General features: G+C 41.2%; 1 protein-coding gene across 1 annotated transcript; it reads right to left on the reverse strand.

The window, feature by feature from the left end:
- Positions 1 to 15,490: 15,490 nt before the first annotated feature.
- On the reverse strand, positions 15,491 to 18,006 carry LOC147605006 (putative WRKY transcription factor 39). The gene is made up of 4 exons (XM_086794166.1): positions 17,847 to 18,006; positions 16,602 to 17,450; positions 15,924 to 16,049; positions 15,491 to 15,833 (listed from the first exon to the last, which is right to left on the reverse strand). The coding sequence occupies exons 2-4, from the start codon at positions 17,366 to 17,368 to the stop codon at positions 15,653 to 15,655; spliced, it is 1,074 nt and encodes a 357-aa protein (XP_086650292.1). The 5' UTR covers positions 17,369 to 17,450; positions 17,847 to 18,006; the 3' UTR covers positions 15,491 to 15,652.
- Positions 18,007 to 19,576: the final 1,570 nt, after the last annotated feature.

Below are 19,576 nucleotides of genomic sequence, written 5' to 3' on the forward strand. Positions count from 1 at the left end.
CTTTATGACATCTGCGGAACTGAAGTCAATGCGGATGTCATCATCTTTGGATGGCTGTTGTGTGTCTCGCATGCCCGCGTACATAGCAATGACTGAGAGAGTTTCATCCTGGTGCAGCCCCCAAGGACATGGGCGATGTCATCCAAAAATAAGAACTCTACACCTTCTACTATGATGGGGTGTAGAGTTCGCACTTCGAGCTCTGGAACTTCATCCATGGCATCGTCCCCTTCGATGTCCCGTTTCACAGCCTCAGCTTGCGGCTCTTCCGCCAGAGTCACAAGTGCAAGAGATGCTTCTTGCACTGGGGTGACAATCTCCTCCTTTGGGTCAGCTTCCTTGATCAAGAGATAAGGTGTGGCTTTCTTTGGAGGAGTGGCCTTCCTCTTTCCCTTGCTTTTCTCTGTTCCCTCCAAGATCAGGAGGGCAAGAGTCATGTCCCACCTCAAAAAACTTGTGCCGATGTTGCCCATTCCAAGACCTACCAGGTTATCTTCTTCCTCCTCCCTTAGATATGTGCTACTAAGGCCTTTGAGGAAGCTTGCGAGCCTGAACCTGAAATTTTTGTCCGCTTTGTAGGTATGCTTGATAAGATCCACAGGCACCCAAGTTCCCTCCTCGTCTTCAAAGTTGACACAATATTCAGCCATGTATGTGTCCATGTAGCTAGTGAACGCCCCAAACACATCATTATGGAGTTCGGCGGTGCCTTCCATGTCAATAGATGTCTGAAAGATGGGTGCAAGCTTCTCGATCAAGTGACCGAGGTCAAGCTTGTGCAATTGAGATAGGAGAGCTTGGGCGGGGGTGGCCATGCTTGAGTAGCGAAGAAGACGAGGGGACCGCAAAGATGCCGAGAGTGAGGAGATGAACTCAAAGTGGCCAAAAGTGACTTATAAAGAGGTTTTTAAAACTTTTTTTATGTTTAAAAATTCACTTAAAACCTCCAAAAAAATAAAAACACGCGACATTACTTAAAAGTGCACAAAATTGAACGCAAATTGCGAGTAGCCAAAATTGTTTTGAATTAATCTCTCAAAATCTGTTACATAGCTTGCTTGATATGGATATATCTAGGGAAGGGAATGCTTTTACAAAAGTAAGATGCCTCTTTCCTCTTACGTAGAGGTGTGTTATCAATCACAAATGAAAAGTGACCTTTCAATGCAAACCTAAGGCCTAAGTACTCCCTTAGGTTTGCCATATTTACTACGATATCCCACACATCAGCTTGCGTGCTAACATGTACATCAAGCTGTTCTGCATCGTTGATGTCCGAATCGAGTGCTTGCCATTCGCCTCCAGTCAGCTTCCAACATCTGTAAGGAAAGATAATAGAGAGTTGTTGCTTTCCAAGCTGGTACCGAACGACCATCTTCTCCGACACCACCATGCACTTTATCTTGTCACCCTGATGTTGAATAACCTTCAAATCCCACGAAGGTGGCAGAAAGGCACTCATTACTGTGCCTCCCTTTGCAATCCACATTGTAGGAGTCCGGTGAACATCAGCCTCCTTGAACAAAAACACAAACAAATGTAAAAGAATGAAGAACGTGAGAGTTACACGATGTGACCCATAGGTGCACTTCATTGCATTGCACACATCAATCTCAATCCGACGTCTGGTTAGTGCAACCAAAGTATTGTCGGGCTTTGGCCAATCATGGTCCGTGAGACTTGGTGTAGGGAGCCTCCGTAGAGTCCCAAAACCATCTCTTGACGTGGGTACAATATACTCTGCATGAAAGAAGAAAACTGAGCGCTCTAAAAGCTCTGATGCCGAACAACCAGTATATAGTAGCTTGCCGATTTCAAAGTGGTGCGCCTCAAAGGTTCCAGAAAGGGCCTCTAAAGGCTCCCATTCCACAAATGTCGACGGAAAGATGTCTGCACAGAACATTACAAGAACACACTTGAAAAAATCAAGCTTCCGTAACATGAAATGATATTAGCATGTCTCAGTGCAGCCCATAAAACAAGAAGCACAAATAAAACTTACAATTTGCAGGAAAGCGTTTGTGATTGGCATTGTCAACACGGAGTTGCGATGCCTTGTAGACGTGTTGGATCATCACCTGCTTGCTTCCATCAGCCCCCTGCTTGAGATCCACTATGCGACCCTTCCAATGGTGTGACTTTAACCCTATGTATCTACGAGAGACTTTGTGGGCTCCCCTTGTGCTTGGACGCATCGTCACCCACATTCCTTTTGCAAAGGTGCTTGTAATCCACAAGCCAATGTCGTCTTGTTCGTTGCTGCTGCTAAAGGACTCCACCCTTGAACGAGGTCGGCGACTCATTGTGCTTGGCTAACCGATTAAGCTAAATGCTATGAAGTAGTAGGTGTGTGAGAAGATCTCTGCAACCTAATGCTAGCAGAGCATATAAGCTGGCAAGAGGAGTCAAGAATGTGTATAAGCTAGCAAGAGGAGAGTGAAGAATGTGTGCAAGCAAGAGAGGATGGACTTGATGGGGAAAAAAGTGGACTGTTTTCCAAGCTTTCCATAGCCAAAAAGATCTCTGCAACCTAATGCTTGCAGAGCATATAAGCTGGCAAGAGGAGTCAAGAATGTGTATAAGCTAGCAAGAGGAGAGTGAAGAATGTGTGCAAGCAAGAGAGGATGGACTTGATGGGGGAAAAAGTGGACTGTTTTCCAAGCTTTCCATAGCCAAGAAGGCACAGAAAGATAGATCTAACTTTAGGAGGGAAGGGGAAGGCAGAATGGGGAGGGAGGAGACCAAAAAAAGACTCTTTTAGTCAGAGAGAGACTCAAAACCGAATTGCTAGTTTTAGAGAGAGGAAGAGGGAGTGGGGAGAGGGAAAAGTAGCTTTAAATGAGGGATAATGATGGGGGGCGTTTTTGGCCCTAGCCCACTTTTTGAGGTGGGGTCATTTATGCCAGTTTGAGCTGTCTTTATTAAAAAAAGGTGGGAAATTTGATTTTATTGAAAGATTTTGCATTTTTCAGCCCAATTTCTTTTTAAAAAAACGTATGATTCAAGTTTGACCCCTACATATTAGGGGTAGGGAAACCTAACATTTTTCTCCACATGGCCTTCTCCCATTGCACCACTCCTTAATGACTGTCATTAGGCTTGGGGCAAATTAAAGGGCCCAAGAAGACCCCAAACAAGTCCTAATGTAAGGAGGAAAAAAGTGTCTCGACCCATTATTAACCTATGTCCATACATCACTACCATATATATATGGCTACAAAACCCTACTATATTGATAATGTGAACATGTACATGGATCATGTGGCTTATAAAAATAAGCCCAAAGCTTTGTGAAAAATCTTCTAACTGCCCTTGTGAAGAGAGCCTTCATGAATATATTTACTACATTATCATTTACAGAGATATAAAGCTAAGCTAATCTCTCTTGCAAACAGTGACATAATATAATGATAATGTACCTCGATGTGCTTTATGCGAGCATAGAAAATTGGGTTCCTCAACCAATGCACTATGGCTATAAATATAGACAATGGTGGAGGACTACCACCAACACCAAGATCTACCAAAAGGCATCTGACCATGCACACTCTCTATAATCGCCCGTAAAGTTGCCATGTACTCAGCTTCACAGCTTGAAGTGGTCGTCGTATGCATTTTATTGCAAAGCATAGAAAATTGGGTTCCTTAACCAATGGACTATGGCTATCAATATAGATGATGGTGGACTACCACCAACACCATCTATATAGATGTTGGTGGACTACCACCAACACCATCTCCCAAAAGGCATCTGACCATTGCACACTCTCTATAATCACCCATAAAGCTACCACGTACTTAGCTTCATAGCTTGAAGTGGCTGTCGTATGCTTTTTATTGTTGAGCCATGATATACATGAATCACTAAAATGAAAGAAAAAGCCAATAGTGGACACTCACGTGTCATAAAATCCAGCACAATCAAAGTTATTGAAAGCATGCATGTGAATATCACCCCCCTTAGCATAGAATAGCCCAAGGGACTAAGTGCCATGTAGGGGTATTAATTTCCTCTCCCTTGGTACCCTACCAACTTTCAGGGACTTTAAGTGCCATGTAGGGGTATTGAAATCCTCTCGCTTGGTAATCTAGCAACTTTCAGGGACTCTGCATAAACCTACTCAATTGGGAGACCCCAAACTGAATGTTTAGCCTTGTTTTTCATAGATAGATTAGGCAACCAATAACTTGATAAAGTGATACATCAAATGGTTCACATGTATCATGGATACCACTAAGCCTTTCACCTATCTCTCTATTGGTGTAGCAATAGGATTAGAATCTTCAAGACCATACCATGTAAGCAGTCTCTGTTTTACTTTGACTACATTCATCGCAATACCATCATCACGTTGCATTGGCCCAACAAATAACAATGCAATGAGCCCAAATCTGTCATCTCAAATGACACATGCGTTCAAGGCTAAAATCTTCTCCTCATTAGGGCGAATGAGTATCATGTCATCAATGACACGTATAATTTTCCCTTGAAGGCTAACATCTTCTCCTCATTAGGGCCCATGAGCATCATGTCATCAATGTATACCAATAAATAATTACTCCTCTTTACATAGAGGGTACTCTTAGTTAGGACTGTTGTAAAAACCATTTGTAACCAATTATGCATTTATCTTCTTTACAAAGAGGGTACTCTCAGTTAAATAGACAATACACTTTTTGCATAGTCTCAATTAGACTAAGTTAGACTAAGAGTACCCCCATTTACATACTCTCAATTCAATTGTTATAGAAACCATTTTCAACCAAGTATGCATTTATATTCTCGTATCATGTGACTAGGAGTAGACTTGCTGAGAGAAGTAATGTGCTTACTAGTAATACCAGACATGCTAATATATCACAGTGATATGCATACATCCTGGATAAAAAAGTGATAACCGTAGTGCAATGAATTCCCAATCATCCTATACATAGTTTGTTGACTCCTTCTTTTTTGCACTTAGTTATTGATGCATAGCCACATCCATGCTTGGCTCTTTCTTCTTCTCCTTCTCCAACATCTTTCTGCATTCATTGGTATAATGGCTAGGCTTTCAACAATGGTTGCATTTTCCTTTCTTCTTAGGCTTATCGAAACCCTTGCCCCAAAATACTAGGCTGATTTCTACCTTTCAATGTGTAGCTGCCTATAAGAGAAGGCTTTGCATGGTCTAATTTCTACCTTTCATGTAGCCGTCTCTAAGGAAAGGCTTTGCATGGTCTAATTTCTACCTTTCATGTAGCCGTCTCTAAGGGAAGGCTTTGCATGGTCTAATTTCTACCTTTCATGTAGCCGTCTCTAAGGCAAGGCTTTGCCTTTTCTTTTTTGACTGATAGCAAATTCTTGATCTCCTACACAAGCATAACAGCTCGATTTTATTATGATTTCTCTTCTCGTAAGTGTAACTAACTCACCAAACATAAGGGCATTGGGATAATCCTTCCTCATAAGCCAAAGTGTGGATGCAAGAAAACCCCTAGTATGAATCTGGTAAAGCTATGAGAATCGTATACGTCAATGAATTATTTGGATAGGCCTCATCAATACATGCAACATAATGTCTAAGATCTTTGAGCCTTATGAGACACTTATTTATTGATGAGTCTCCCTTATTCATATGCTTAGAGTCTAACTACTTGCGCAAGTAGGCCACACATGCCACTTTACACACACATCAACAAGCGTATTTATTAATGAGTCTCCCTTTTTCATATTCTTAGACTAAGTGCATATGCAAGTAGGACACACATGCCTCATTATACACACCTAGTAACGCATAGCAACAAGCATATTTGTTGATGAGTCTTCCGTATTCATATGCTTAGACTCTAACTACTTATGCAAGTAGGCCACACATGCCTCATTACACACCTAGTATAAAGCACAACAACAAGCGTATACCAAGCCTATCGCTTAGTAGTTGTACATGAGAAAATATTAGAATTAATGCTCCTTTTCACAAAAAAGTGCCACCCACCAATGCATGCGCTTGTGCATCCATACCAACCCACTTGGTTTGTTTTGCCTATGAGAGGTGTGGAGGCAGCTGCCATAGTTATATCTAGACTAGTATCACCATCCAAAGTACTTGTACTATCTTGCACTATACCAAGATAAGGTGTGCCTCAATGCCAATAACAACATTCCAAATCCCTTTCATGCAACTAATACATGACACATCATATAGGACCACAAAGTGTAGTTTGTCTAGTTAAGCAGTGGATAGCATCCTAAATACATCATTGCATGCAATTTTTAACTTATAAATTATGGACCTTTGCTAATACAAAATGTAAATATCCCAACAAACTACAAGTATTGTGAATGCCCATAGAATATAATCGAGATGGCTACAAGTAGATCACTGATGAAGAAGAGACCTAGAAAGTGTATGAAAAATGACACAGTGTAGAGTGTAGAAATGTTACTGGCAAGGATGCAAAAGTTGATTGCAATGATGACAATGCTGAGACAAAGTTGTTGATGATGAGCTCAAAGATGTGATGATGATGTGGACGACGATGCAGAGAAGTAGTGGGGTGATGAATGATGGCCCTGTAATACTTATGGCAAATACACACAATGTTTGCACACAAAATTTATACTGGTGCATTACAAAAAACCTAAAATCAAACAAACACAATGTGAGTTGACACTCGCTTGGGATGTCTACCAAAAACTTACAGCATGCAAAAAGACCTTAAATGTGTTCGATATGGCCCAAATACTTAAAAATGTTGTTAACTCAGTGTTAACTTAGTTAACAACTATTGCTAGCTTTGTTAACAACACATTAGAGGGTCTACCTTCTCCATCTAAGCGGATAGATCAATATGAGTCAATTAGAAGAGTAGCTCGACGAGGAGGTGATGATGACAACAAATGATGAAGGCAAGAAGTGCCAAGAGAACCTGATCTAATACTAATTGTTGGAGTGGAGATAAAGGTAGCAACACACACAAACATAGCAAGTAAGGAGAGATATTGATAAGTATAACACTCAAAGTATATTGATGAGAATGAGTCAAGTACAAATACAACAAGTAAGCAGAGATACTAAAAAGCATAACACTCAAAGTATATTGATGAGAATGAGTGAAGTACATTATAAGCAGCAAGTAAGCAAAGATACTGAGAAGAACAACACTCAAAGTATATTGAGGAGAATGAGTGAAGTACAAGGGAAGTGACATGATAAGATCATGACAAGGTCACTTACACATTCACTCATAAGAGTGTGTACACATGCTTAGGGAAAAAAACCTCCGAAGGAGGGAAAAAGTGCCCTGATGCATTATTCCAATGTCCATAGATCACTACCATATAAAATGGTTGCAGAAGGAAGAGCTATCTTTGCCTAGTGGTAGGTAAGAAGAGAATGGACTTTGCAATGATTCTCTCTCACAAGAGAGGAAGATGGAGAAGAAGCTAATGAGTGGGGGAAGCGTATGATCAAATCTATTCAAGTAAGCATCCATTTACTAGCACAAGCAAGAATCCAATAGAACACAATCATATGAGGTCTAGATGATGGAGTCATGAGTAGAGACTAATCCACATGGTTTGGCCTGTTAAGGGTTTGGTTGGTCGTTGAGTTAGGAAGCATGTCGAGGCTGCATGTGGTGTAATGTGAGAGACAAAATGCTTGATGCAAGGCCTCCTCTCTTTGGGTTTGTGAGTTGGTTAGGCCCATATGGACCCATGGCTTACTTGCAGATTCAAGACCATCTTCATTTGATTAGCAATGGCCGAGGTGGTCCTGAATGGTTTTGGCACAACAAGGTAGAATTCTCAAACCTCATGGTGGTGAAACTAGATACTGGGGTGCTTCATTGCTTGTTGCATTGTGGTGGGGTGAGGTCCTTGCTGTGATGGCGAAGGTAATCGAGTGGAGACTGGGAAAGAGTTGTTTATTTTGAAGATCATTGGAGGTTTGTGTAGATTCAAAGAGGATATAGGTGATGGGTCATATCATAAATCATGGCTCCATCGATCAACATATGTAGATTCAAAGAGGATATAGGTGATGGGTCATATCATAAATTATGGCTCCCTCCATCAACATATGTACCTAGATGGCTAGCATGATGAAGCTTGCTGCATGTGTGGTGCTAGCTATCATGAGTGCCTGTAACATCTACTTATAAAGTACAAAGTCCTTATGAATGAGCTATGAGGGTGTCATGCATGAGCTATGAGGGCTGAAGAAGGCATGCCTGTGTGATCTCCTTCATGTGAAAACTCCCATTCCTTGATTTCTATAACTCTTGTTTCTGCTTTCTTTGACATTTATTTGTCATCTTGGTTTTAAGATCATGAAGCTTTTGTAGCACCCCTCTTTGAGTTTGACAAGGGTTTTCTACCAGCCTTTGAGTCCCTAAATAAAAGGAAAGTAGTAGACAGGTCCAGACGTGGTGAAGAAACTCCAACTCCCTACTTTCTTTGGCATTTTTTCACGTAGAATAACCCTGTATGCGTGCATCGTTCAAGGGAATCTAGGGAAGTTGTACCATGGACCAAGATTTTGCCAATCCAAAGATGCACTTGGAAATATGTTGATGGCAAGGGTATGGTGGTGCATGCATAGTTTGTAGTACTATAAAGCCCTAATGACCACATTATGTGGTTGGTGGTCTCACAATTTCAATTATTTTCTCAAGGAACCACCATGAACTTTGTCTTTCAAGTGTATTTGGCCCGAGAGGCTTGGCCGAGAGGATGCTAACTTCTATTGTGTACCTTATTTGAGGTTGGTGGTGGTGGTGGTGTGGCCCACTCTTCTAAGTAGATCCTCATTAATAATGATCTTGCATTAAGACATGTCTGATCCATAAGCCGCCTATTGGTTTCCAATCAAAGTGGGGATGAGGTGGAAATGGTGTTGTTAGCCATGTTTCTTGCTCTTGATGTTCCTTGTGTGTGAGGATTAAGTTCTTAGTTTTAGTACGTGCATAGTCAATTTATGTGAAGTGCAATGTGGGAAGAGGGTTGAATGTAGCAAAAACAAGGCTCAATGAATAAGAGGGGGGCTATGTTAGAAGAAAGGCCGAAATGTGATGAGGTGGGAAAAGATTGGGGCAGGCCGCTTGTGATTTTGGAATGAGACCTATGCACTATACATGCCAAGAATGCATGGTTTGTGGGTAGATTAGAATCTACGGCTATGCATATAGTTTCTCGAGGTGTGGTTTATTATATTGTCAAGTTAGCCGTACTTGGACTTTTCGGGTATATGCCTTAGACTATCCACATGTCGGGTATATCTGTAAAGAAAACCCAATTGTACCTACTCTATCCACTCAATGGTGAGCCACTCTACCCACTCAGTTGTTGGGAGATAAAAGAGGGTTGAGAAAGTTACCTCACAAACCTATTCATGGGGAGGAGGGGTGAAGGTGGGTGTTGCTTAAAGGCAAGCACTAGAAGGAAGGGAATTTGGTGCTGTTGGAAAGGTTGGGTGTGCACTTACCCCATCGATGGGGTTATTAATTGTTCTGAGGACTTTGTCAACTTTGTGGTTATTTTTTATTTCCTATTTGACGGCGAGCCTAGGCTTGGGCTCCCATGTGGTCCAACGGGCCTATGTTCTCAATATATATATATATATATATATATATATATATATATATATATATATATATATATATATATATATATATGTATGTATGTATGTATGTATGTATATCTATGTGTGTGTGTGTGTGTGTGTGTGTGTGTGTGTGTGTGTGTGTGTGTGTGTGTGTGTATACATACAAATACATATGTATATGTTTGTATATATATATATACACACACACATATACATACATAAATATACATGTGTGTGTGTGTGTGTGTGTGTGTGTGTGTGTGTGTGTGTGTAAGAATGCATAATTTGAGGGGGTATATAAATATACATATATATATAATTAAAAATAAAGTTGGGAGAGTTTTTAAGTAATTTTATTTAAATAAAAAAGTAGGGGGATTTTAAAAAGGGGGTGAAATTTAATATGTAATTTATTAAATAAAAAAGTAGAGGGGGGTTTTCAAAAAGGGTGTGGAGGAGTTTATTTTTGAAGAGTCGTGTGTGTGTGTGTGTGTGTGTGTGTGTGTGTGTGTGTGTGTGTGACGTGCCAGTATCTTATGTGTGCATAGATAGAGGAGGGTGTGCACATGTGGGCGTGCGTTTTAAGGGTGAGTGTTGTATGAGTGTGAATGTTGAGCAAGTATGGACGTGGTGGTGTCTTATGTGTGGATAGATAGAGGGGGTTGTGTGTTGAAGTGTGAGTGTTGTGCAAGTATAGAGAAGGATTGTGCATGCGTAGGCATGTGTGGTTTGTGTATGTGTGTTGTGCACATGTGGGCGTGCGTTTTAAGGGTGAGTGTTGTATGAGTGTGAATGTTGAGCAAGTATGGACGTGATGGTGTCTTATGTTGTGTGTTGAAGTGTGAGTGTTGTGCAAGTATAGAGAAGGATTGTGCATGCGTAGGCATGTGTGGTTTATGTATGTGTGTTGTGCAAGTGTTTGTGTCTAGAGAGTTTGCACATGCGATTGTTTTGGTTTTTTTTTAAAATTTAAAATTTAAGTTCTCAATCATTGTCATGCAGTACAATGTGCTACATTACATATGTATAGATTTTTGACTTACCTTGCAAGCTTTACTGAGCAAGGTGGAGAACCGCTATCCACAACGAAACCTTTGATTCCACTATCTCGCCAGCTTTGCTGACACGTAGTGCTGTGGAACCATGGTGATCCCCTTGAGCCTTGGGGTTGTTTGGTAATGCCACGAAAGTGTGCGCGTGGCTCTCTTAGAGGTTTAGCACCATGGGTGTGGCAGGGATGAAACTAGGTAGGGCCACCTCACATGGAGTAGGTATCGCCTCTTGCTGATTGGTGTCCACACGAACTCTTTTGACTACCTTGAAGGTGGTGTCGACCCATGGTTTGGCACCATGGGTGGCAGGGATGGAACTATAAGTAGGGCCACCTCACATGGAGTAGGTATCGCCTCTTGCTGATTGGCGTCCACACGAACTCTTTTGACTGCCTTGAAGGTTTTGGGGGTGGTGTCGGGAGGCATAGCCACCATAGGTCACCACTCCATATTTGATGGGCATGTCTATAGAGGATTGTGCCATAGGTTCTTTCCACCTTAGAATCCAAGTTTAGGGATTTCGTTCATAGAAGCCTTCTGATTCTAATAGCTTGGTTGTTGGGACCCGATAGAACATTGGGTACTGGTGGCTCGAATTGGGGCTACCGCTTGACTCTCTTTGGCCTTTGATTTAAGAGATAGTGGTGTGGACCATAAGGTTTTTAGAACCCAAATGGAAAGGTTTCCCTTGTAGAATCCTTGAGCTTTTAACACCTTGATGGGGATCCAAAGTTATGGGTAAAACTCTTTTGCTTGGGTGCTACTCGACATATTTTTTCTCATGGGGTAGGATTCTTCTAGCTAACGGTTGATGACTGAATCCTTCTTTTAGTGAACCCCCTGAAGGATTGCTAAGGCTGACATTTAGGAGGTGGTCTTCATCTCCACTACTGGGGTGAGATTTTGGATCTCTATAATAGTTTGAGGGGGTGCTGGATGCGTCAAGGTGAGAGGATTGTTGAGTGTTAGGGGTAACCTGAGGTGATCGCATGAATTTGGAAGACGAGGCTTGTGATATTGAAGGGTTTGGGTTGTTCACTCCACCACCAAGGGTATGGTAACCATTCCCTACTAGGGAGCTCAAGTGTGGTGTCGTGGTTCTTCTTTGCCACAAACTAACTACATGATCAATGGGCTGCAACACATCCCCTTCCAAGGATGATTGTCTCATTCATTGTTCCTACGGGGGTGTTCCTAATGGGGGTCACATAAAACTTATGGAGGTTTAGTTCAAATTTAAAACACTACTTCAAAACAACCAATGGCTCATAGATTGGGAATAGTTTGACATAAAGATGGTAGCTACAGATGGTGTGAGGGGTGAATGGCCTAATGAGGTCAACATCTCTCATGATAAAACATTGTGACTAGCCCATGTGTCAACCAAGGCTAGACAAATATATAGGGAACTGTAGCTTAAAGCGAGTTCGAGTACTTAGTGGTGCAATGGCTTTATAAGAACGCTCTGCAACACAATACGATCTCTTGCAATGGAAACATTAAAGAGGTGGGCTCGCATAACATGTTATTGAAGTCTCTCACTCTTTGTTGCACCATGGCTTTAAGTATGGAGGCTATTCTGGATATCTATATGAATCATATTGCTCATACAACTCATAGCTCTCATTTTGGGCCTCTCGGAGTCCGTTGGCAAAGTCATCGAGTACTATTGTGTATTGCTACTATTTTGGGAGGAATTCTATCTGAGGGTTTCCCCCATGGGATTGTGGGATGTGTGGTCTCTAATATCATTTGTCCTATGTCTATCTAGCTTCAGGCTGCTTTGAGGCATGACTAAGGACACATTATATGATTGCTCTTGTGGAACCTTGGGATTGAGGTAGTCCCTGTCTCATCATTGACTCTTTACATTTTCTCATGTTTCATGGTCCTCATCCAAATGGAGAGGTTCTTGTCTGAAGCAGGGAGAGGATCTGAAACAAGGTTCCATGGTGAAGAAGCTTCCATAATTGGCTCCTTGAGAAGATCGGACTCCTTCTTACACTCTTGCTTGCTTGTTGTTTGCTTTCCAAGTGTTTTATAGAATGCTCATCCCCAATGGTACTATACAAAAGAGAGATGTCCCGGCTATAATATTAATCTGGTTATTATTCTACTTGGTCACGGCCCATTTGTTGGGGCAAACCCAGCTCAAGATGATCAACAACAAAAAGTTTGGAACATTGTGGTATTCGACAAGATTTGAGAACTTTTTGTGGGAGAGAACATTAAGGTTTAACCTTCAGGTTCCTGGTCTTACTCTCACTCCTTCACCAGAGTTTTGCTGAAAGATAGGTTTACCTACCTCTAGACTCATATTTGTAGGCTCACATATGTAGACTCACACCTCTACATTCATGTCTCTAAACTCACGACTCGTGTGTAGCCTCACGACTCACGTCTTTTTTTCACATCTCTAGACTCACATCCTGAGAGATGGTTTGACTCAAATTTTTGATGTTTTTGAGTTTTTTAGGACTTGATGGGGGTGCCTAATCTTAATTCAAGGTGATTGAATGCCTTTTAATTTTCTTCGATTTATTTTAAATGCTTCTAAGCTACCAGTTTCAATAATGCATGAAAATTTCTAAAATGCATGAATAAAAATCAACTTCCTCACTCTAATCCACACTAAATAGAGGTCAAAGCTTATGTTTTCGAAGTGGGTTACACTCTTAATCATAAATGCTAAGCTATTTCTAAGCTTAATACAACAAGATCAAAGCCTTGTGGGCTTCAAAACCATGCAAATCACGAAAGAAATCAAGGTTTTTCTTTTTTTAAATATAAACTAGAATACTCCAATACGAACAAGATTCAAAAAAATAAAATAAAACTAACATATCTAAAGCTACAAAACCGTATGTTTTTTGGAGTGTGACCTCCTAATCAACACCGGGCAATATTAGGTGATCCAATCAATATGCTTAACTAAAACAGACATGCCATAGCTCCAAGTCACCCATAGCATATGTGGCAATAACTAGCGTGTTTACATGCTCACGAAAAAAAAAACTTCCTTAAAGAGGAAAAATGTGTCCCGGCCCATTATTAGCCTACGTCCATATATCACTACCATATAAATGGCTACAAACCTTGATTCCCCAAGAAAAGAGACGAGAGACAAAATGTTGAAGAAAGCAAAAAAAGAGTCAAAGAAAGCAGAAGAGTTAGAGAAGAAAAACACACATGGACACACCATCAGTCCACATGGCCAGGCTACAACACCTACATACATGTACATCATTGTGACTAAGAGCACATCATTCACTAAGAACTTACCACTTCATCGATAGAATTCACATACACAAACACCTACTCTATAGCCTTATCATCTTGACAACCATCTAAGTGACCTGTATCATTCTCACTAAGAGCTTAACCATTTCAGCGACACAACTTGTATGAACGCACTCACATAAACAAACACCTGCATAATAGCCTCGTCTCATCAAGATAATCATCCAAGTAAACCTCTAGATGGGGAGGTCACTGTGGTCACAACCCTAGTCTATGGTATGACCCATCACCTGGATTCCCCTTAAAAGCGTAAGAATCTTCTAGATCTTCAGATATACATCCTTACCCTCTGCGTTGCCCTCTTCTTTGATTATACCCACCTTACCAACACCACCCTCTCCATCGAAAGCTCTCCATCACAAAATCACATGGCTTACAACCCACCAAGATATGGCTTCGTATGAAGAACTTCCACGACAAAAACTATGCCAAGACGCATGACCTCGCCGTAGTAACCTCATGCCCCATCGCCAATCATGCTACCTAAAAGACCATTCAAAGACTCACCATGTCAAGCCTAAAGCACAAGTCTCAATTGGTCCCTTGCAAACCACTTAACCTCGTAAGACAACTTTACACACACCATATAGACCATCCACACATATTCAGAACCAATAGCATCCTCACCACCTAAGCGAGGTGTCACATGGACACAGTTGCCTTTAGGAAGGGGAGTATGTTAACCACTCAGGTTAACATGGTACCTAAAAGACCATTCAAAAACTCGCAATGCCAAGACTAAAGCACAAGTCTGGATTGCTCCCTCGCCGATCACTTCAATCATCTTTAGGAAGGGGGGAGGTCTGTTAGCCACTTTGATTAACATGGTCTCACCTGTCCTACTTTTGTAAAAGCGCTTCGCATGCCCTACTTTTGTAGCCATATTACATTTTTGTGACAAACGATCTTTTTAAGACGATGCTCGAATATGTAAGGCGGCATTACTCTACGCTTAACGCCATCAAGTGGGGAAATTCTAAGACTTCATGTATATACTTTCTTAGGCTCTATTTTTAAGTTATGGCTAGCCAAGTGTGAACACTAGCCACTTTTATATATGACAATTTTGAAATTAAGCAATACAAAATCATTCCCCTCGCAATAGAATACTTGTGATCTTTCTTCTCTCTTTTCCCCACTCTCTTGCTCATGTTCTTTTGAATCCTTTGCAAATAGGAAAAATGCCTATTTATCCGTGTTTACCAGCTCATGACCATCAGAGGACACAGAAGTGAAAGTTCTACTATGGAGGATGTTGAATGATGATGTCGAAAAAAAGGAATCCCCAGCACCCAATTTTTTTGGCTTTATGGCTAATGAGGCTGCACCCAATTTTTTTGGCTTTACGGCTGATAAGGCTGGGGCCAATTGGAGGTCTGTAAGGACGGTTTACAAAGGTGGCCCAAACAAAAAGATGGGAAGGCTAGGAAAGGTCATGCATGTTTCATTGGGAATAGAGTCTTCACATACACAACATAATACATAGTAAAGAACTTTCAAGATGAGCACAAAAAACTCTACAGGTGGTAACACTGCAGAGACCGTCGATGGTAATATTGCCGCCATGGATTACACACCCTTACATTACCACATTTGGCAGACGAAACTATTCATTGAAATGGAATAAAAGAATGTAGTTCAAGCTAGGACTGTTCGTGTCAAAGGAACCCCATTTGTAAGCACCTAAGACATTTCTTAATCCTCCCATTGCTACAAAACTTGTAAACCAGACTTTACTAGGGATGGGCAATCGAAAACACCATCAGAAATGGTGCGCGGGTGGTTGTGATCCCCTTCATATGTCACAATCAGCATGGTTGGATCATCTAATGAACGCTCAATGTGCTTTCTTGCAGGGCACCCCCTCATGCTGCTACACTTGTAATAGCCCCTGAAAATCAAGTCTTCTTAGTTGCTTTCCGTGAACTCAGATCATAGGCATGTCACATCGATATGTCAACTGACCATATGTAAACATTACCTCGGATGAGGAGACCCTTTGATTGGCTTCTGCCCATATTTTCGCCATGAGTAATCATCTGGTGGGATGTCAGACAACTTACTGCTGATGGCAGGAACTTTGATCATTCGTCTCACCCTTGTCTTTCTGCAAAAATGCATGTGTAAAGAACAATGCTTTAACATCTTGGGCATTGGGGATACAAAGGAGTGCATATTAGTGGTGAAACAATATGGGCGCAAGAGGGGAGGGGGGGGTGCACATATAATGCAGATAAGACGGTAAAACAAAATCCTAAAATGCCACAAGTATCTCGTGCATACTCTCCTGCAATGCAGGTTTGTACACACAACATCTGGGGTCCATCACTGAGAGAACATGCTAGATCCAATGCACATTAAACCCGGTCCATATGAGTAAGACTATATATACCTAGATGAATCCAAGAACATGCCCAAATTCACCTTTTAGGAACGTGCATGTTATATACTCATGGTAGTCAACCCACATAGTCAACCCACAAGACTATATAACTATCAACTCCATTATGCATAGTATGGACTAGATACTACGACATCCCCACTAACGTCATCAGTGCCCAATAGTGGGTGTAGAACAGTGAGTAAGACTATCCCGAATTGCATGGTACTAACATCAACATATCTCAGGATTTTGAGAGATTTCTTGAAACCCCTTTACCTTCTCTTAGAGCAATGGCATCTACCAACAAATCCACATTTCCCTCCTGCTTCATCATCCTTAGCAGAGCATTTCCACTTTGAAGCTGTAAGGCACTCTTGTAGCTGGCTCAACGATTGGTGAAGTATGAGTTGCTTGTTGTTACTGACACTACTGTCCATACTAAGGGATGATAGAAAGGATTTTGTTGAAGAATGCGGTGTGCAACTGAGTGAATTATCTGTTTTGAGGCATGGACCCTTGGACAGGAGATCTGGCTGAGTGGTACGATGCTGCACATCTGCAGCATATTGGCCCTGCCTTGTCTGTCGTCGAAGCAGCTGGTTGCGGTATTGTATAAACGCTGACATGCTGCCACTGCTCATCCCGGTAGATGAGCTTCTGTGCGGAAGATACTGGCCTATGTTATGTGCAAGCCCCATGTCAGAAGAGCATGAGTCAAAGAAGGCAGAGTCGTGCATACTGCTTGACTCCATGTGCCAACGATAAGAGCTACTCAGTAACCCATGGTCAAAGCCATTGAATGGAGCATCCTTGGGCTTGCCAGGGCGCCGCCTGACCCGTGCATGGCCACGCCTGCTCAATAAGCTAACCATTTTTTGAAAGCATGAAAGGCTTTCGCCAACTAATAGACTGCAATCATTTGACATCAAAGGCTGTTGTTGCTGCTGCTCTGATAGAATCTCCAAGAGATGGTGGGCGCTTTGCAAGCCAGCCTTTGCAGCTGCCTGTACCTCATGATTTTTATTGGATTTTTCCACAGACATGGATGCCCCTATTGGATTGAAGTAGAATGAAGATCGCTTGAAATGTAATCAAATGAATGAAAGAAATTCCAGCACATAACACCTGCACAAACACAAACCTTTACTTTGGTTTCACATGCATGACTGCTTGGGCATTTCAAATCCACCATAAAAAACATATTAATACCATCATACATGATTGTTTCGAGGATCCAAATCAAATAAAAACCTTAGATAATTAATAGAAAAGAGCCAGTGAGATAAGCCAATTAACACGCATGATGCCATGATAAGCCTAATCTAACACAGAAAATCTTATATACACATGCATGCTTATGTGTGCATTTCATGCGCGTGAATGTATACACACAAATGCATAATACGTGTGAGAAATCTCAACGTAATCCTGTTGAGCTCAAAGAAAAAGAATATCAAAGTTCCTAATTAATCATAGCATTGAACCACCACAGAAAAAAAAAGAGGGTTTATAGCAGATTACCTGCTAGTCTTTATGGTATGGACTGTAATTTCGGATTAAGACAACTCGATTTCGCTTTAATCCGACGCTCTCAGAAGGAAAGGATTAGTGTTAAGCGAGGAGAATTAGCGATAAACCAGACGGTTTTTTCCAGAAATGCAGCGCACAAAACGTCGAAAGTAAGCCTTAGAAAAGAAAGGGAGGGCATAAAAGAGAGTAGAGAGAGGAGATAGAAAGAGAAGAGAGAGAGAGAGAGAGAGAGAGAGAAAATTTATAAATTAAAATAAGCTATAAGGTCAAAAAAGTGTAAAAGAATGAAATATATATCCCCGTCAAAAGAAATAGTAATATGACTCCACGTCATCAAAAATCAAGAGATCTGACTGGCGGTTGCCAGTCTGTCCACTCAGAAACGGCCACCTGTCAGTCCATTAGCGTTTAAACTACCCGTCTATTTATCGAAAAAAAAGAATTCTTTCTCATAAGACAAGCAGCTTTTGTTGACTTTGAATAATTAAATAAACGAAGGGATAATAAATAAAATAATGATATTTTGAGAAAGGTCTAAAAACGACAGCGTTGAAATTCACGAAAGAAAATTCGTTAAAAACGATGAGGCATAAAGCGGCAGGATAATAATAAAATATAAAAAAGTATCTCTAAAAAAATGTAGAACGAAATCGTTAAAAAAAAGAATGCGTTAGGTACTAGCCGGCTGCACGCTTAGTTACTAATCACTTGTTGCAAATTAATCACTTGTTGTAATCACTCTGTATGTATCTATAGATATGTAAGCATGTATATATAAATAGATCTATACACACACTCACACACATAGACACACTCACATCATACCCACACACCACATAAACACAAATACACACACTCGCATGTATGGACACACGTGCACACATACAGATATGCACACTTATACATACACATGCAAGCTTGCACATGCATATACATGCACACAAGCACATACATGTACACACATGCACACACATAGACACAAAGATGTACACACGGACATATTCACATGCTCATACGCACGTACATGCACACACTCGTACATGGATACACACAAACACAAACATACACACCATGTACACACTCAAACCATACACACACTAGCACATACGCACAATCAAGACACTTGCACGACGCATGCATGCATGAAGTCGACATTACACAATCACACACACGTATGTATGTGCACACATAATCACACACATATATGTGTAAGTGTGTGTGTGCATGTATGTGTGTGTGTGCGTGGGGAAGAGAGAGAGTGTGTGTGTGTGTGTGTGTGTTTCTATGCATGTGTGAGGGGGTGTGAGAAGAGAGAGTAAACATGCATGTGTATGCATGAGAGAGAGAGAGAGAGAGGTGTATGTGTGTGTGTGAGAGAGACAGAGAGAGGCACGTGTATGTGCATGCATGTGAGAAGAGAGAGAATGTCTATGTGTGCGTGCGTGGAAGATTGTGTCTGTGAAAGAGAGAGACACACACACACACACATATGCACACATGCACACACACATACACATGAACGTACATGTATACATGCACACACATGAAGACACACACACACACTGAAGCTTGCACACATATTCACGCACATAAGCACATACATATACACACATACACACACTCACGTACACAAGTACACGTGTACACACATGGACGTGCACACCCACACATGCACACATGTATACATAGATGCACACGCATACACATTTGCATGTGTACAT

Source organism: Cibotium barometz, chromosome 60 (genome assembly GCF_041138505.1).
Source record: "Cibotium barometz isolate CiBa-2024 chromosome 60, ASM4113850v1, whole genome shotgun sequence".
NCBI lineage: Eukaryota > Viridiplantae > Streptophyta > Polypodiopsida > Cyatheales > Cibotiaceae > Cibotium > Cibotium barometz.

Bases quoted from the DNA above. Each gene is read 5' to 3' on its own strand.
- LOC147605006 (XM_086794166.1), bottom strand. From the start codon at position 17,368: ATGTCTGTGGAAAAATCCAATAAAAATCATGAGGTACAGGCAGCTGCA. The intron at 16,050-16,601 runs GTAAAGGGGTTT...GCATTTTTGCAG, and splicing joins TGCCATTGCTCTAAGAGAAG to AAAGACAAGGGTGAGACGAA. The intron at 15,834-15,923 runs GTAATGTTTACA...CTTGATTTTCAG, and splicing joins AAAGGGTCTCCTCATCCGAG to GGGCTATTACAAGTGTAGCA.